The 20,619-nt window shown below is 42.0% G+C and overlaps 1 protein-coding gene across 3 annotated transcripts in view; it reads right to left on the bottom strand.

Annotated features, from left to right (window-relative positions):
* LOC136114527 (homer protein homolog 1-like) overlaps nt 1-20,619 on the bottom strand; it is a 99,507-nt gene that overhangs the window by 59,287 nt on the left and 19,601 nt on the right. For all 3 annotated transcript variants that reach the window (XM_065859899.1, XM_065859900.1, XM_065859902.2), the window contains one exon: nt 2,903-3,059. In XM_065859899.1, coding sequence (XP_065715971.1) covers nt 2,903-3,059 — 157 coding nt within the window. The remainder of the gene's footprint in view (nt 1-2,902; nt 3,060-20,619) is intronic.

The following is a 20,619-nucleotide window of genomic DNA, read 5'->3' on the forward strand; positions in this document are numbered from 1 at the left end:
GCCGCTCTCCATCATCTTCCAACAGTCTTGGCTCACTGGGGAGGTCCCAAATGATTGGAAACTGGCAAATGTTACCCCAATCCACAAAAAGGGCTGCAAAGCTGACCCTGGCAACTACAGGCCTGTCAGCCTGACCTCGGTGCCTGGCAGGGTGATGGAGCAGATCATCCTGAATGCAATCACACAGCACCTCCAGGATGGACCAGGGATCAGACCCAGCCAGCATGGGTTTAGGAGGGGCAGGTCCTGTCTGACCAACCTGATTTCCTTTTATGATCAGGTGACCCACCTAGTGGATGAGGGGAAAGCTGTAGATGTGATCTATCTAGACTTCAGCAAAGCCTTTGACACTGTCTCCCATAATATACTCCTTCAAAAGCTGATAGCCCATGGCTTGGACAAGTGCACTCTCTGCTGGGTTAAGAACTGGCTGGAGGGCCGGGCCCAGAGAGTGCTGGTAAATGGGGCTGCATCTAGCTGGCGGCCAGTCACTAGTGGTGTCCCCCAGGGGTCAGTGTTGGGTCCAGTCCTGTTTAACATCTTTATTGATGATTTAGATGAGGGGATTGAGACCACCATCAGCAAATTTGCTGATGACACCAAGTTGGGGGGCAGTGTTGACCTGCTGGAAGGCAGGAGGGCTCTGCAAAGAGATCTGGATAGACTGGAAAAATGGGCTGATTCCAATGGGATGAAGTTCAACAAGGCCAAGTGCCGGGTCCTGCACTTTGGCCACAACAACCCCCTTCAGCGCTACAGGCTGGGCACAGAGTGGCTGGAGAGCAGCCAGACAGAAAGGGACCTGGGGGTACTGATTGACAGCAAGCTCAACATGAGCCAACAGTGTGCCCAGGTGGCCAAGAAGGCCAATGGTATCCTGGCCTGTATCAAAAATAGTGTGGTCAGCAGGACAAGGGAAGTGATCCTTCCCCTGTACTCTGCATTGGTGAGGCCACACCTGGAGTATTGTGTTCAGTTCTGGGCCCCTCAGTTCAGGAAAGATATTGAGGTGCTGGAGCGGGTCCAGAGAAGAGCAACAAGACTGGTGAAGGGACTTGAGCACATGACCTATGGTGAGAGGCTGAGGGAGCTGGGGTTGTTCAGCCTGGAGAAGAGGAGGCTTAGAGGTGACCTCATTGCTCTCTATAACTACCTGAAGGGAAGTTATAGTCAGGTGGGAACTGGTCTCTTCTCCCAGGCAGTTAGCAATAGGACAAGGGGACATGGGCTTAAACTCTGCCAGGGGAAGTTTAGGCTGGATATTAGGAAGAAGTTCTTTACGGAAAGAGTGATCAGGCATTGGAATGGCCTGCCTAGGGAGGTGGTGGACTCACCGTCCCTGGAGGTTTTTAAACTGAGATTGGACATGGCTCTTAGTGCCATGATCTAGTAAATGGGCTGAAGTTGGACCAAGGGTTGGACTTGATGATCTCTGAGGTCTTTTCCAACCTAGCCAATTCTGTGATTCTGTGAATGCGTCCAGGCAGGTTTTGAATGTCTCCAGAGAAGGAGACTCCACAGCCTCTCTGGGCAGCCTGTTCCAGTGTTCTGTCACCCTTGTGACAACCTTGAAGCACTCCCCCCATGCTTAGCAGAACAAAGACCTTGTTATGCCTTAAACGTCTGGTTTTTGTTACTTTGGGAGGAAGAGATAGATGACACCTCATCTTATCTTTCACAAAGTTTTATGGCCATGGAGGCAGACACCTTGGAAGATAAGGACATTCAACAGTGTTGCTGTAAAAGGTCTTATGGCCTAATTGGGATGATAGAGATGAACCATCTGTCGGACAACCAACTATCAGAAGAAACCACGAACCAACAGCTACCCCTGATGGGCAAGACAACTCACTTCTGGTCAATACCATGAACTTTCCTCTAATTTGAAGACCCCAGACCCATTTCCAGAAGAGTCTTCCTAATTAGCATGAAGAACGAGCAGAGGGAGGAGATGAACCGCCTTCTCCTATCTCGCATGTAAATGAACTGGGTTATAAAACAACCTCACGTATGATACAGGTTGGCGGCGTGTAAATCTTCAACACGTCCCCCCCTCCAGAGGTTGTCGCGGGACCGATGTACCTGTGGAGTGGTGATATCTTACTCTCCCTCTCTGTCTCTCTCTCTCTCCCTTTCTCTTTCTGATATCTTAGTTGTCCTCTTCTCTCTCTCTCTTCCTTTTTCTTAAACATATAAAGTAATATCATTGTAAGTTCTGCTGCTAAAGTCTTGTTAAGTTTTGCATTACTAATTGTTGCCAATCCACCATTTTTAGAAGGGCTTTTGCTGTCAATGTATTGATAAGTTTTGTGATATTATAACATACTTTTGCCAAGTCACTGATTGCTGTAATTTGTATACCACCATGTGCTTTTAGTAAATTCATAATTGGACCCTCGAAGTGATTGTCTGTCATTCACTTCACATTGCCGCGCAGAATTACCCGGAGTTAACTCACACCTGATCTCATCTGTTGAGTCAGGGCGCATGTCGTGTTCAGAATTAACTCATCCCTCATCCCATCTGTTGGGACAGGACAACCCTCAAAGTAAAGAAGTTTCTCCTCATATTCAGATGGAACCTCCTATGCTTCAGTCTGTGCCTGTTGCCCCTCATCCTATCGTTGGGCACCACTGAAAGGAGTCTGGTCACATCCTCTTGACATCCACCCTTCAGATATTTGTAAGCATTGATAAGATCCCCTCTCAGCCTTCTCTTCTCCAGGCTGAACAGATACAGCTCTCTCAGTATCAGCTCATAAGAAAGATGCTCCATTTTAACACATCAGGAATCTGTTACTCAGATAATGACAAAAGCAACTGGTAAGATACATAAAGGACGTCAGACCGGAAAATAAATATAAAAGTCGATCAGCAAGCAAGTTCTCTGAAATACAGCTTACCTTTGAGACATCCAAACTAATTATTCTGTAGACATTTCTTGTGCTGTCATAGAAGTAGGACACAGTAACAGCATGCTTGCTGGTGGGAACCCAGTTCTTCTTAGTGTTTGGGTCAATCTGGAAGACGTGAGCTCGGGTGCTGAAGATGGGTTGTTCCCTGAAGGAGAGTAAAAGTCATTAATCTGATTTGTACATCATATCGTTGCACACAAGTTATCTGCCAGTTGTGCCCACTGGGATGTACATGATTCATTTTGCATGATAATTTTTTCCTAAGTTCTGTACGTGTTGCTGCATAGAGCAGATAAGTGCATTAATATACATATGCAAGCAAAATGCAAGTCTTCTAAAGGAAAAATCAGCACCCAGCTGTAGAGTCAGATAAAGATGGACATCTCTAAATATAGATTCAGCCTTCTCCCATCACCTTCCTAGCCCTCACCCTCCATTTATGCCTTTAAACTAACTGGCATCAATACATATGTAAGTTAATCTCATTACACTGCACTTTGCTGAATATGTACTACCTCAAACTCTGATCTTCTCAAAAATCATTTAATACTCTGATTATTCTAATCAATTTTAGGCCATAATCTGAAACTTAACTAGCTTATTCAATGCAATTATTCTAAAAGTAACGTTAATTAGGGTCAGGAACATGTTTTGTGAAACCCTCACTCTTTGGAGCTTCACATCTGAATGTTTTCATAGCAACACTAAATATGTATAACATACATGATTCAAAGTTAACTGCTTAGCAAATAAAATTACGTAAGGTAAAAAAAATACTGTACTTTAGAATTTACAACTTATTTTTCCCCATGATCCTTACCAAGACATATAGTATTGCATAGAAATCTAAAAATGTTTTAGTATCACTAAGATGGTTGTCAGTTTAAATTTAGCTACATTTTACTGATAGATTGCTGTATTGTTCAGGAAATGCTGACATCAAATCCCAAAGATATTAAATACCAGAATTTTAAGTTGAGTTTAAAGTTGTAGGTTTTTGAACTCTCTTGTTTTCTACCATTTCCAGAATGTGAAGAAACATATCCTTTGTCCCAGCCTTCACCTCCCTTTAAGTAAGAGATAAGTTCTTAATACATGTTTCTTCCCAAAATAAAAGCAAAATAAAAAAATAGGAGTACTCATAGTCAAAGGGTTTCAATCTGGCTTCATTACAAAGGGGTACTTGTGAACTGTCAGAAATATCTCTACTGCTTGGCAGTTAGAGTAACCAAGACCAGTTGCTTTCAGCAGCAAAATCATATTATTCAGCTAGGAGTTAAGGCTCCTTGAAGCCCATCTGTTTCTATGCTGAAGCACCATTTCACTGAAAGCTTGTGATGGTTTGACTGAAATTGAGTTAATTTTCTTCATGCAGTCAGAAACTTTCGTAGCTAGCATGGTTGTCATTTGGATTTAGTTCGAGAATAATAAGGTAGCACCCTGGGATAGAGTTAATGTTTTCTTCAAGTAACTTTTCAGTGGTTTTGAGTTGGTATGAAAAGAATGTAAGAATTTACTAATATCTTAACTCTTGTCAGGGAGACCAAGATCTTTCTAGGCTTTCTATCTGCAGGTGCAAGGCAGCTAGGAAGGGGGGCATAGATGGGAACAGATCTTGACTGACATCCAGGCTGATCAATTAAAATATTCCATACCATGAGCTTCATATATAATTGGAGTTGATTTTTCTGGCTCGTTAGATCTGTTCTGGTTCATCTCCGTTCGGGAGTTCCATTAGTTTGGTTAGTTTTGTTAGTTCAGCCTGTTGCCGTTCTGCCGTTTTGCAATTGGCCTTTGGGCCTTTCTGCCTTTTTGCTCTCTCTCGCTGGGATCAGCTGTTCGAGATCAGGGTGTTCTCCTCTCTGGGACTGGCTGTTCAGCATGCCTGGAGGTTCTTGAGGGAGCGCATTAAGTATCATTTATTTTATTTTATATATAGTAGTAGTAGTATATCAGTTTTATTTTGTTTTATTAAACTGTTTTTCTCTCAACCTATGAGTTTCTCCCTTCCCTTTCAGTTCTCTCCCCTATTTGGGGAAAGGGGGAGGGGGGAGTGAGCAAGCAGCTATCATGGTTCTTAGTTGTTAGTTGGGGTTAAAGCGCGACAAACCTAAAGGAGGAAGAAGGTAACCCAGGGGAATCAATGCACATGCTAGTCCTCCACAAAAACGTCACTGTACCCTCAGCACCAACTCATCTTCTCCTTCTAAATCACCATGCTATAGGAGATTGGATAGCTGTTTTCTTGATTCCAATCCCTTGCACAATCACAAAGGTTATGCAAAGGTGACTTTTATAGCCATTTTGTTTAACATAACCTTTGCACTACTTCTCACTCTTTTGAATCTCTACAATTACTTCTTCAGCCATACCTAAACTTTAGTTCTTGTCTGCAATATTAGATATATTTACCTCTGAATTAAGCATACCCAAATGCAATTTGATGCATATTACTATAGTGCAACCAGTTCTTTAACTCTGGAAATTTAAAGAGACCATCAAAACAAAAGTCTTAGAAACCTGACAATTTTTTTGGATGAAGATTGACATTGGAAGAAGAAAATAAAGGCTCTGACATATTAACTAAAAAGACAAAAGAATAACTGAATCCAAATCATAGATGTATGCTTAATGAGTACACATACATTTGACCAGAAATGCTATTCAGTTCTGTCACAATACAGTATATCACACAACTGAGGCTTTCAACATACCACAGGTTAGGATTTTCATATGTAAAATGTAGGCAAAACCTATACAACTAAAGCAAGTAGGAGTGTCAGTAAAAGTCCAATTGTTCAGCCTTGAGTTGCTGCTCTCCTCCACTGTCAGCACAAAAATCTTCTATAACCCCAGCTAAATAGCCTCTATTTGTTTTATGAGATGGCCTGCATATTCCTGTTGATTGCTCAGCAGTGTTTTGCAAAAACAAACCAGAGCACTTTGCAGGGCACGGTTAGGTACACAACAGCATTAATAAAGCTTACCTGCGCTTTTTTGTTACTTCTGATAAACTAGAGTTACAGTCTTTTCTTTCCATGTTTTAACTGAAGCTACAGCTTGGCTGAATAACAAGCTGTCTATACTCTGTGGCAAAAAAACATAGAGCTCTTTGTTAAGCTAGTTGGAGAAATTGTGATTTTGCCAAATTACTGAGTAATTAGGAGTTTGTTCCAATAACAATGCCAAACTTCAGATGCCTCTAGAATTAAAACAACTACAGGGTGTTTCAAAAAGATGGACCCAATTCAAAATCACTATATCATTGCAACCACAAACCGCCCATGAATGAAACTTTTCCCACTTGAAAGGGTGGGGCATAGAGTTTCAAATTATTACTGCTAGATGCCTCTCCCAGCTCACAAACAGCACCTAGCCTCAGGAATTTGCAAGATGGCAACCCTGCAACTGCTTTGAAATTGGGTCCATCATTTTGAAACACCCTGTAGAATACATTTTGACACTTGATGATGAAGATTTTATTGATTATTTTTTCAAACAAATGGAAGTTACACACCTTATGTCTATAGGATGAAATGTGTTATAGAATTAGTCACTGTTTTGCCACTAAAGCCCTTCGAAGCTGATGTACTTTTCTTTGGCAACTCACTATAGAGCTACTTAAATTTTAGATTTACTTAAATATTCAGAAACAAGCAAAAGTTAATATGTAAAACATATAAAAGATTTACAACTTCAGCTAAACAATCTTTAGTATGAGACTTCCATTTTTTCCATAATCCACACATGACATGATGCCCTCCCAATCTGGAAGTTTCAATTAGCTCAGTTGAAGTAGTATTAGTTATATTAAATAGGAGAGTAGTCTCCTTTTTCCCTTGCTAAGTGCTTGGACACATATACTTAAAAAAATATAAATGTACTTTTGCTTATTTAGAGTTGAGAAAGAAAGAAGAAAAGAACAAATTAAAAAAAAAAAAAATCCTGTAAAAACTACTATCAGTTCCTTACTCTTCCTTCTCTTCCTCTTTCAGCTTCCTTCACTACCACAAAGTATATAGTATTCATTAAAAATACTAACAGGAACTAAGACAATAACTCATTACTAATTACAAAGAGAATTAATTATTTTTTCCAGAAATATCTTGATGCTGAAGAAAAAGAAAAGAAACTAACAAAATGTCATAGTAACGCAGTTTGACTATTAAAAATGTCTGCTCTAGCATGGCAGAAACATTAAGGCTAATATGCTGTTGTTCTTAATTCACTTTGACCACTGTAGTGTTGCAGTCTAATGCAGACTAAAAAGAAGTGCTAAGTCCTCCTTGACTTAAGCAGGAATATGAGGACTACAGAAGGATGAGAAGTACCACTTAAGGAGGTAGAGTCACACCAGTTTTTATCATTGATACAGAAATCTATTCATTGATGTGTGATCAGTCCTAGGCTAGGCTTAGGAGAAAAGCCTGTGTCTTAGCAGTTGAATGAACAGTGTTTTCAACTCCTCTTTCCATTTTGACATCTTAACACATCCTTTTCAAAAAAATGCAGACTATTGAATATAAGAATCTACAGGTTCCTTTCTCCACATGTGAGATTAATTAAAGCTTTCACAAAAGCAGCTTAAGTTAGCATAGAAGGTTAGAAAGAACTTTCCTTGCTAGTCTGTAATTAACATTTGCTTTAAAAAAAGGATTATTCTTTTATGTGTTTGGTACTTCCAGATCATGCCAACACTAGTGCTAAAGACCTCCTTCCTCTTACTTCTTTCCCCACCCTGTTTACCATGACTCCAAAGTTATTTTCATTGCCATAATATCTACAACTTCTCAAGTCTGGGGTTTTGTTGTCTTAGTTACTGTAAAAACAATAAGGCCACTGAAAAGAAGGTATGAACTTGTACAACATTAGCTGATGTCCTACTTGTCTCCCAATTTTGGTCTGTTAATGATGCTAAAAAATATATAAATTACACACAGTCCCCCATGTTGAGGTAAATTGATGGGGTTTTGGTAGTGGGAGTGTTGCACTGTGTGGAAGGAAGTCAGGGACTGTCCAAGCAGGAGCAGACATGGGAGCAGGTACAACACTGAGGGGACTGTGGCCCATGGAGGTGTTGAGTAAAAAAAAAAACAGCCACCAGAGGCACTGACTGCCATCTCTTGAGTATTACCTGTGGCAAGGGGATGGGAGACCAGGATGGGCACAGCAGACCCTGCAACATGACAGCCTGCACGCTCAGCACATGCACTCTGGCAGTCCCAAAGACTGCAAACTCTCTCGGTAGGCATCACATGCACATTTTTGCAGGTATTAATTTTGCACACGGCAAGTTCTGAGCCTCTATAATATCTCTCATACAAGGTGATTTCTCCCCATATCAGACAACACGAATCCCCTGCATGATCTTTCAGGCATTTGCTGATTATCCTCAGATTTAGGACAGTACAAAAACCTTTTTGCTTTTTCAAAATGACAGTGTACCAAGACTACAGCTTTCTCCCAATGCCCATCTACAGTCTTAAAAATACTCTCCCTGGCTTGCTTCTAAAATTGTAGCAAGCTTTTGCTACTCTGAGCAGCTTCATGAGGGATCCCTGAAAATAAATAAGGAGAGTGATTAAAAGTGCAGCTATAGTCAAAAGTAATTTATCAGCTATGGCATCCAAACATGACCAATGGTTTCTCAGGACTCCGAGTCAACAAGCTCTGTAAACACAATTAAAAGCAATAGGAAAACACAGAATTTTCCTTATTCCTAAAAATGCTCTGAAGTCTGATAAATACTGTATATGATAGCTTGTGCGACAGTATTGTATAACATCGGCTTCTTGTTGTATGGAAAATGCTCTGAAATAAAATCTTTTTCTGGACAGAAAGTCACTGACAACTCAAACAAAACATGCTCAACATACTTGTGAAATGAGTACATCTTAAGATTTTGCTTTCTATATTACATGCATATAATAAGAATTTTTAAAACAAGCTTTGAGAGAGTAAAAAAAGTAGAAGCTACATTCAAGCAACCAGATTGAAATCTCTCCCATACCAGCAGTGGTTTATCTAGTTTTACACTTACATTCTTAGACTTGCTTTTGCTGTTATGTTTTGGGTTTGAGTCAGGTTTATTCATGGTCAGTAAAAGCTTAGGAAGTTTTTCCTAAAAAGCTTGGAAAGTTTTCTGTATTTAATCATGAGATAATACATGTATACATTTATTTACCTATAAAGTTCAATGCCATAGTATATAGAATATGTTTTATAGCTACATAATGCTGCACAGAGCAGTGCCTTCAAACTGTTTTCTAAACTGTTTTGTTCCCATTTAACAATCAGCTTTTAGCATCAGATCTTTTACCACTTCTGAATTAGCATAAAATCACAAATAATATCAGCAATTTTTCAGGAGCTGAAGGGACAAAAATGGGTTAGAACTTCTCATTAAACCTATAAGGTTAAGAAAAAAAATACATTTACCTTTACCAGAAACATCATTACATACTGTACATTAGTGTCCTGGTTTAGTTTAAAACAAGACCAATTCTCTTTTAGTGAATTTCCCTTTCATAGAATCATAGAAAGTCCTGAGTTGGAAGGGACCCACAAGGATCATAGAGTCCAATTCCTGTCCCTGAATATGACAAGTCCACAGTTCACACCATGTGTCTGAGGGTGTTGTCCAGTCTCTTATTGAATACTGTCAAGCTTAACTTTCAACTAAGTTCTTCTAAGTAACTGCACTTTTCTGAAGTTGGCTGCATGTTTTTTCCGACACTGTTTGCTCCAGAACTGATAACGGTAGCAATGGTATGCAGAAGAGGCCCAGGTTTAGACTTATTGCTATGGCAGCCAAGGTCACTGATAAATTTTATACATTCCATAAGTGAAAGGGGTGTACTTGCAGGGAGAGGCGGATGGAACAGGTGACCATAAGTGACCAACTAGGTATTCCATGCCCATCCATGTCATAAACCATATAAAATTGGGAGATCACGAGGGTCTCGCCTTCTTTGTTGATGGCAGGCATCCAAAGAGGATCTTGCCTGTTCTGCCTGTGATTCTAGGCCTGGTTTCAGGCCATGCATCCCTGAATCCAGTTCTGGTTTACTGCCGAGTCCAGTCCAGAACTTCTTAGTGCCTGTCCTGCAGCCGCTGGTGCAATGCTGTTGTGGGCTGCTGCTTCGCTACACTGGGAAATTCAATATTGGTTTTGTATATTTTGCATTATTATTTTTCTCTTCTTATTAGTATTATTAGTAAAGCATTTTTGACTTTCCAACTTGTCTCTCTCCCTTTTCCTCCTATTCCCTTTCCTTAGCAGGGAAGGCGGGGAGGTAACGGAGAGCATCTGCCATGGTTTATTGTCTCCCTGCAATAAATGGTGACAGATTTTCAAGGATCTGAAGTTTTAAGCAACTGAAGTGTTTCAGCTTGAAATCAGATATCATGCAGTACTTAATGGACATAAGACACAGCGAGTAAAAATAAAGTGTTTTAGTGATCTGCTCATATTTTCATTTCTATAAAATTTATATTTTGCCATGAATGATCAGAAGACAAGGCCTTGCTGATATACCAAAAGACAGCTGCTAGGCCTACTGGTTTAATCAGCTTTGGCCAGCTCCAATGCTTTGCCTTTCAGAGGATAAGTTGTGGCCTATGTTTTAAACATTTATTTTTATAAATCTACAACAGACATTTTGATGCCCAGTATGGCCTATTTTTAGGAAGGAAAGGTTCAAACCCCATCCCATAAACTCTGTCCCTTCCCCTACACCTTTGCCCACACTACATAATCTATGCTTCATCCACATTCATTCCTTGCTCATTAGCTCTAGTCTTACACATGAACAATGAAGTTTTGAAGACAGTAGAAATACAGAGCATGGTTTGAAATAATTCCAATCCTATTAAATTACAGATCAGACTTTGAAAATACTGAAGAATTATTCAAACATGAGATTTTTGAAGTTCCTTAGATGTCAAATAACTTTAGAAAACAATGGCAAACCCCTCACTGAGTTGATGAAACAACTTATAACATTAAAGGGTACATAAGAAAGCAAAAGCATTGATGGACTCCCCTCTCAGTCAAACTGCACTGCACAATGGTGACACTAACGTTAAACAGACTGAGTTATAGCTGGTTTTAGAATTCAAGTTGACTTAATAGTTTTAGTCTGGTGAAGAGGAAATCACAACATGCTCTAAGTTACTGTCCAAATTGTAAAAGTTGTTTACTATTGGAAATGATACTGTGACTAGTTCATATAGAAGTCCCTGGAAAATATTTTACAGGAAAAGACTCTAGAGCAGTGGTATTACTTCTAATGAAGGCAGACAATTATGCATTTGGTTTTGGCCATGGGAACCTTAAATTATCATGTGGGTAAGTATAAATCAATGTCAGAAAAACAATCTGAGTACAGGGATTAAGGGAGGGAGATAGACTTGTGGAAAACAGAACAAGAGTGAATAAAGATGTAACAGAAATACCGCGGTACACATTCCAATGGGAAAGTGGCAGTAAACTTCATGTTCATCCAGTTTTATACCTGTATCATTTTGTATCATCCTAAAGAGACAGCATATCACACAGTCCCACACTGTTAATTTAATAAGGAGTTGTTGGTGATGCTGGAAACCCCTTTTCCTCTTCTTTACCAAGTGTAAGAGTCGGTCTGAAGAACAGTATTTGCCTCAACATCGCTATCAGGAACTTGGAGAGATACCAAGAAACAAATGGCCTGAGAGAAAGAACTGCGTGGTATAGGGAGTCTCTGACCTGGGACTACAAGTAGCTGCTGTCCAGAAGATGGATTTCACCTGCTGCCTCAGCCAAACTTGCCCCCACCTCCTCCCTGTTACTAAGGCCAACGAAGAGGAGCATGCGCAGAGGCTCACAGAGGGTCTTGAGATCACCCAGCGGTCAAGTAAGAGACCCCTGAACGCGAGGCGGCGCAGGCGCAGACAAGTTTTGGCAAGCGAAGTGGGGACTTTTTGGGTCTGCGCAGTTAAGTCTGGATTAAGCGGAGATTGGCCTCAATCCACGGGAGAGAGGAGGTGTGAGGTGTTGTTGCTTAGCATAAAAGATGGTTCCTAACCGAACTTTGGAGAGATCTCCCCACCAAAGGATCACGGAGGACTGGCAGGACGCTGTTTGGGATCTGGGACCATAGGGATGCCTTTGGACCCGTGATGGTAGCTATAATCCTTTTTCCTCCCTTTTTTTTCTTTCCTTTTTCTCCACTTGCTCTATCGCGTGCCGCTTTAAGGGCAAAATAATAAAGTTACACTGTTTGATTGAATTATAACCCCTTGGCATTTTGGTCACCTTAATTTTGCACTTCAAGATCAAGGTAAACAAACCATCACGAGTCCACCAAATGGACCGTGACACCAAGTGTTTTTTCTTTTGTTTTTTAAGTGTTTGTACAAATAGTATAATTAATAAAAATTGGTCTAAAACCAAATTCTAAGTCACAGTTTGACCTCCAGTGTCTAACAAAAGCAAACTTCCACCTGAAAACTTCCTGGCTTTTGAGGCAGAACATCTGACTCAACAGATTCCCCTGTGACTATTAGGAGTTGAGCACTTGCTCTCTCAACAAGCACTTTAATAAAGTCTTTCTGACCTGGCTCTTTATTTTGATAAAAATCTCAGAAATATGTTGTCTTTGAAATGTTGTATTTAGTTTATATGGCAAGGTTTTGGTAGCAGGGGGGCTACAGAGGTGGCTTCTGTGAGAAGATGCCAGAAGCTTCTCCCATATCTGATAGAGCCAGTGCCAGCCAGCTCCAAGATGGACCTGCCGCTGCCCAAAGCTGAGCCAATTAGCAATGGTGGTAGAGCCTCTGTGATAACATATCTAAGAAGGGCAAAAAACTGCAGCGCAACAGCAACCAGAAGAGAGGAATGAAAATACGGGAGAGAAACAACTATGCTGACACTAAGTTTAGTGAAGAAGGAGGGGAGGAGGTGCTCCAGGCACTAGAGCAGAGATGCCCCTGCAGCCTGTGTTGAAGACCATGGTGAGGCAGCCCATGGAGGTTAACGGTGGAGCAGATATCCACCTGCAGCCCATGGACCCCACCATAACAGGTGGATGCACCTGAAGGAGGCTGTGCCCCCCATGCAGGGCCTGTGCTGGAGCAGGCTCCTGGCAGGACCTGTGACTCTGTGGAGCCCATGCTCGAGCAGGTTTGCTGGCAGGACTTGTGACTGCTGAAACAGTTTGTTCCTGCAGGACTGCACCCCATGGGTGGGACCCTACGCTGGAGTAGGGGAAGAAAATGAGGAGGAGAGAAAATGTGTGATTAACTGACTGCAACCTCCATTCCCCATCCCCTTGTGCCACTCAGGGGAGGAGGAGGTAGAGAATTCGGGAGTGAAATTAAGCTCAGGAAGAAGGGAGGGGTGAGAGGAAGGTGTTTTAAGGTGTTTTAAGATTTGTTTTTATTTGTTTTTATTTCTCATTATCCTACTCTGACTTGATTGGTAATAAATTAAATTAATTTCTCCAAGTCGAGTCTGTTGCTGGTGAATATAACTGGTGAGTGATCTCCCTGTCCTTATCTTGACCCACGAGCCTTTCGTCATATTTTCTCTCCTGTCCAGTTGAGGAAGGGGGAGTGATAGAGCAGCTTGATGGTTACTTGACAACCAGCCAAGATGAATCCACCACAAATATCAATGTTCCTATAAACACTAGTTGAAAGTTGTTATTCAGTCAGTCTGGGGAACGGTTGCACTGTATTTGCATACCTTAAAAACCTAGGCTTAAAAAAACAAAAACAAAAAAATTTTATACAGAAGTCATTGATTATGGACTTTCATTAGTAGAAAAACTGTCTACTTATGATTATTTGTATCAATGAATAAAACTTTCTGTATGACACAAGAGGCAAGTCAAGAAAGCAGATAACTTCAAAAGGTAGGGCAGAAGAGATGTTTTAAATCAGATTCCTTCTGATAACATTTTGGCACATCCATTGATGTGGATGACCATGTAATCCTATAAAACAGTCCATTTGAGGAAATAAATTAACCACTGTATACATGCTTATCTCAACTAAATGCTCAGGAAGCCCATACATAAGACATTTCATAGAAGGAAGGGAGAGAAGAAAGGCAGAAGAGCATCCTACAAGTATGGACTGTAAGACGATTGTAGACTAGCACTTACAATTTATAGTCATCATATAAAATCACAAGAGTTACGATTACCATACTCAAGGAAATAAGGTTCTTGCTAAAAAACCCTACAAAACCCAAAAACCAGGATTATGAAGAGCAATGAGAAAGTTAATTTAAACTCATTCCTCTTCTGTCTAAGCTTCTAATTCATAAGAGACCAGTGAAGGATAGCAGTTATTGGTAAAATTTAGAAGAGTAAAGAGCTTCTTCCACAGCATAGATCAATCAACTGTAGCACAGCACAGACTACGGTCTCACAAATTTAATAACATCAACAACATGGAAGCTGGCAGAGTTGCAAAGTACAGGAAAATCTGTGCCCAGGTTCCAATTCTCCACAGAGAACAAGAAAAGCCAAGCACGAGTTTATCATCAGGACAGTGGTGATGGTAGGAGAGGACACTGCTTATGCTGGCACCCCCAGGCACAGGAGAATGGAGTGAGTCTTAGACAGGGACTCAAGTGACCTTGCTTTGATTCTTGTCTCAGACCTACCTTCTTGCCTCATTGCAAGTCATTAATATGACCTGACCAATCCTTCCTTGGCACCCTTCCTCTTAGAAAATACACCTTTCCAATCTATTTCACCAACACTTCTGTTCAGACATCTCACTGACTGTGAAACCCTACAAGACAGCAGGAACAAGGGTCCCTTAAACAGATGTTCCCTAAATATTTGTAATCCCTGCAACCAGTTTCCGGTTTGCTGTGAAGTCCTGCCCATGACTTCCGGGGGCCTGACCTGCACCTGCTGGAGTCACGCCAGCTCCGCACACCCAGCTCCACTGCTGCTGGAGTGACGCCAACTCCACATTGAGCATTCAAGATTGGTTTTGTATACTTTGTATATATTCTCTATTTATTAGTAGCATTAGTAAAGCCCTTTAAAACTTTCCAACTTGAAGTCTGAGTCTCTCTTCCTTCCCTCTTATCTTCCCTGTCATCTTTCCGATCTAAAGGAAAGGGGTGGCGGGAGGTGAGGGGGTAACAGGGAGCGTCTGCCACGGTTTATTGCCACCTTGCTTTAAACCTTGATAATACACCTCAAAGATATTACACATCAAGTGTCAAACATGCTACACAGACAAGACTGACCTATTATTTCAGATTTCTTCAAACAGCAAAAAGGACACACAAAATTCAAAATAAAGTTGGTCACTAAATCAGTTAGCATACTTTGAGCACAGCAAGCAAACAGATTTTGCCCTCAGTATCTTACATTAAGAACAACCCTGTCGCAGCCCTCCTTGGCCTTCACCACATCATCAGGCACAGAAGATGCAAAAGCACTCAGAAGCCAAGAATTGTCTTGTGTCTCATCTCCTCTTCAGATGACTAACATCAGGTGGAGAAGGCTTTAACATATTAACTTAAAATTCATGAGACTGATGGAATAAATTATTTTGGTAGGTCAGTGTTAAATTCACTGCATGACAGATACTTTATTTTTTTTTCTTCATTTACCAAGCAAATTCAAGATACCAGTAGAGAAGTTTTAACTGAAACCACTAGTTGCATTACTATTTCTCAGAATACAATAAAAATCTGAATGACGGTGTTTTGCTCATTTTCCATCAACTGCACTTTTCTGAATCTGGCTGCATGTTTTTCACACACCATTCACTCTGGAGGTGATAACAGTAGCAATGGTATGCAGAAGAGGCCCAGGTTTAGACTTATTGCTATGGCAGCCAAGGCTGTTGATAAATTTTGCACGTCTTGTAAATGAGAGGGGTGTATTTGCAAGGAGGGGTGGACAGAACAAGTGACTAAAATTGACCAAATATTCCATCCCATACACATCATACACCCTATGTTACTACAGTTAGGAAGCATCTAATCAAAGACCAGGAACCAGTGCTTTTTAAGAGCTAGTTAGTTATTTCAGTATGGCCTCTTTTTATGAACAGGAACTATTTTCCTTACATGGCACCTGAATGAACTGGTAGGGTTCAATGCATTCAAAACCTATGTATGAACGAAGAACTAGAAAAGCCTCCCTCCCTCACTCCTTTGCATAAATATCAGAATAGATATTAAACAAAAGAAGCCAAGCCTGTGTGCTTCTATATCCTTGAAATAAACAGTGGCCAGAAATGAGCAGGTTTACCTACAGAATGCTTGCCATTGCAAAGTCAGTTTTAAAGAAAGCTGTATTTAAAAACATTTTACTTACTTAGGGAAGACTATACCATGTTTTGCATAACTTGAGCACTTAGATGCTCACATGTTCATGTCCAAAAGAGGCTTAACTAAAGCATCAAATACAAGTCCATGTAGCAGAAACTGCCATTTCCCACTCTCGAACAGGTTTTGTGTTTAGAAACAGAATGCCATGAGTAGGAAGTACTAAAATAATACTTAACTGCAAAAAACCCCAAAACACCCCTCCCTCCCCCCAAAAAAAAATATTCCACACCCCTCAGTGTTTACAAGGGAATGAAGATAAACAGTTCTTTAGGAAGATAAACAACATATATAGCAGACAAGAACAAAATTTTGTATTTGTTAGTTAAAGTAGCAGTTTTAATAATTACTTAGCCTCCTCTGTGTGAAGTTTGATCATGACCACTAATTTCCCAAACCTCTGACATACAAGCATATTTATTTATAAGCTCAATGGTATCTGAAACCAGAAGGTTTTTGTTTTTGTTTTTGTTTTTCTTAATCACGTTCATTAAGGTGTCAGGTGACATAAGTGAGTCACCATGACTGTCAAGTTCCAATTATGAAGGTTGATTACTATTGTGCCATGCTGGTTAGGGATATTTCTTGTTCAATACAAGCTTCTCACAGAAGAATGCTAACTCCATTTTTCAAATGTGAGATACAAAATTTCACTAAGTGATCATAGCCAGCAATGATAATCATAAACTTTGAGTTCTAATCAAGTTCTTAATAGCAGCACATAGTCATCTACTTTGTTGCATGTTGAGGAATGGCTTAAAAATAAGGGACATGGGTCTGCAGAGCAGTTGTACGAGCAGAGCCTATTCTGAAGACCTTAGCATAAATAGCAAGGCTAGGCCGCAGTGGGAACCACTGACTGTTTCAGTAAAATCAGCAAGGACACTGCGACCTTGGCAGAGTCTCATAAACAGCTTTGGAGAAGAGGAAACACTGTCAGCAGAGGCTGCAAACCATCAAGATGAGAACAACAAAAAGATGCCTGGAGGACAGAGAAAAGAGAATCCAATAAGAAAAAAGAAGCCTCTGACCCAGAATTACTCTTGGAACAAAAGGTGCATGGACAGCGCATGAAGGAGATGTGAAAAGGGAGTGCATAGACTGTGAGGGCTTAAAAGCCCAAACCTCTTTTGTCTCAGCGTCCCTCCCGTTGAGAGGCACCCAGTATAGACTGTTTCTTTGCTGCATCTTTCAATTTTTTTTTTTTTTTGATTAAATTATTTTTTTTTTAAGTACAGACATCTGAGACTATGCTACAAGAAACTTAGGATCAAGAACATTTCTTTAAGAGAAAACTGAAAAAGTCTTTCAGGGAGAGGAGCATGAAACCCTGAACTAGAAAGCATGTTCTTGCAAAAATTTTTACAGAGGGCTTTCACATAAGTAGGGCCTTTAAATACACATTTCAATTTAACATAGTATCTTAAGAAAAAAAAAAAAAAGATGGACTGAGTACTCTGATTTTTTAATACAGAATACTTTATCCCTTTGGTCATTGTTACAGTTTCCTTTTACTAAGACTGTAACTACACACATGGGGAAGCCTGAGATTTTTCTCTTGAGAGCGTGCAGGGTTGTCTCAGATACAAAGGGCGCATTGTTAAAAGACAAGCACATTGAAATTCTTTATGTGTATATATATACATATACTCATGTGAGTTCCAGGTCTGGTCTCAACCTCATAAGATATTTCTACACCACACTCTCTTGCCAGATGCCTCTTAAACTATTACTGGACTAGAAGAGCCATCATTTCTTGGAAATTACTTTAGGTCTAAACAGTTTCAGATATCTGAAAGAGTGAAAGAGCTAAGTTTCTAACCCGTATGAAGTGTTTGCACTGTTTCGATCAGAGGTGTCAAACTCATTTTTACTGGGGACCACATCAGCCCGGTGGTTGCCTTCAAAGGGCCGAATGTAATTTTAGGAGTGTATAAATGTAACTACTCCTACATTTATACACTACCACAGGGTCTCCCTGACAAAATAGGTCAGTGCACGCTGGAGCCCAATCGGCACCTGCCTCCCTGCCATTCTTTAGTAAGCTGGACTGGGCAAGGCTTTTATTAGCATCTCATCTGGGGTGCTACAACTGTTATCCCAAAACAGGATTCTTTACCTGGTGTGCATACAACAGAGCCAAATTCAGTACACCGAGATACAGCCCATCACAGATTTGTGCAAGTCTGGATGCTGGAATAAAGCTAGCATGCTAGAAAGAAAAGTAACAGTCAGCTGATCGGAATCAGCGCAGCGAGAGCCAGAGCCGGCGAGGTTCAGCCGACTACGAGGTTTAGCCGAGATTAGAAAGCTCAGAGGGAAACGTACAGGGACAGCGTGATTCCCAGCGGTCCCGATCCCTCAGAAGCCCCGGCAGCCATTGCGAGAGAGCGGCTGACGTGGCGGGGGGCGTTCCCACGGTGACGGCGACCACACCTCCTTCCCTTGCCTTGAAAAAGCCTTTGAGACGGCAAGGACTAGTCGCTGCCCACCAGGTGCAGAGAGGAGCAATCAGCTTGTGCAGCAGGGTGCAGAGAGCACTTGTTGCTTGTCATTCCCTCCGATTTATTGCCAGCGTCCCAGACTGCTGATGACCATGGTCGCCTCCAGAAGGAGAGCTTGTCTCAAAAAGACTGTGGCAACGCAGACTGAGGTTCTGTCCCGAACGGTGGCTGTTCAGGTCTCCGGCTGCAGGGAGTGCCAGAGCCTGCTGCTGCCGGAGGAGGGAGGCCAGCACTCCACTGGTGTGAGGTGTGAGCAGGTGCAAGATCTGCTCGACATGGTTGTGAAACTTAAGGAGGAGGTTGAGACGCTGAGGTCCATCAGGGAGTGCGAAAGGGAGATCGACTGGTGGAGTAACACCCTGACGTGCCAGTCGGAAAGGCCCCAGGGAGGTACCCCCGAAAAGGAGATGGACCTCCTGCCCTCTCAGACAGAGGCGGAGGTCCTGAGGCAGCCCCACCCTTGTCGCTGTCAGGCAGAGGTAGGGGACCTAAAAGAAGATGAGGGGTGGAAGCGTATTCCAGTTCGGCATCACGGGCAGCCCCCCTCCCTGCCTGCTTTGCCTCCCCAGGTGCCCCTCCGTAATAGGTTTGAGGCCCTGGATCTTGAAGAAGAGGTAGGTGAGGAGGTGGTGCCAAGCCTGCCTACAAGGTCACATAGGAAGAGGCGGTTGACTACACAACTTAAGACTGCCTCTGATAAGAAAGAAAGATGGGTGATTATAATAGGAAATTCCCTTCTGAAGGGAACAGAGGGCCCAATATGCAGGGTTGACCCTCATCTTAGGGAAGTCTGTAGTCTACCTGGAGCCCAGATCAAGGGTATTGCTAGAGAGCTCCCCAGACTGGTGCACCCGACAGACTACTACCCGCTGCTGGTCTTCCAGGCAGATGGGGAGGAAGCTGCTTCCCGTAGTCTGAGGGGAATGAAGAACCATTTCAAGGTCTTGGGAAGGATGGTGAAAGACTCAGGGGCTCAAGAGATCTTCTCTTCACTCCTTCCCTCTTCAAGTGACGATGTGGGGTGGAATGGGAAAATTCAATCTCTAAATGGTTGGCTCCAAGACTGGTGCTACAGGCAGGGCTTTGGATTTTTTGATAAAGGCTGGTTTTATAAGACTCCAGTCCAGACAGTGTTACGCGGGAAAGGCTTATCTCGCAGGGGCAAAACGATGCTGGGGCAGGAATTAGCTGGGCTCATTTGGAGAGCTTTAAACTAGGCTTGAAGGGGGATGGGGTTGTAGCTGGGCTTGTCCCAGTGGGGCACCATTCTAAAACGGATGAGGACAGGGTGGCCTCCTGTGCCCCTAGGGAGAAATTGGTGTGCTCTGCTCACTCCCTGAAATGCCTGTACACCAATGCACGCAGCTTGGGGAATAAGCAGGAGGAGTTAGAATCCTATGTTCGGTCGGGAGATTATGATCTGGTGGCAATTACAGAAACGTGGTGGGACAGTTCACATGACTGGAATGTGGTCATGGATGGCTATGCCCTTTTCAGGAAAGACAGGCCAGCCAGGCGTGGTGGTGGAGTTGCTCTCTCTGTGAGAGAGCAACTGTAATGTACTAAATTCTGCCCAGGAGCGGATGAGGAATGAGTTGAGAGTGTATGGGTCAGGATCAAGAGACAGGCTGGCAGGGGTGATACTGTTGTAGGTGTCTATTATAGGCCACCAGATCAGGCTGAGGAAGTTGATGAGGCCTTCTATGCGCAGCTGAGAGTGGCCTCACAGTCACAGGCCCTGGTTGTTGTGGGTGATTTTAACTTCCCTGATGTTTGCTGGAAGGACCATTCAGCCAGCCAGCCACAGTCCAGGAGGTTCCTCCAGTGCATTGATGATAACTTCCTCATGCAGACGG

This window comes from Patagioenas fasciata, chromosome W (assembly GCF_037038585.1).
Source record: "Patagioenas fasciata isolate bPatFas1 chromosome W, bPatFas1.hap1, whole genome shotgun sequence".
Taxonomy (NCBI): Eukaryota; Metazoa; Chordata; class Aves; order Columbiformes; family Columbidae; genus Patagioenas; species Patagioenas fasciata.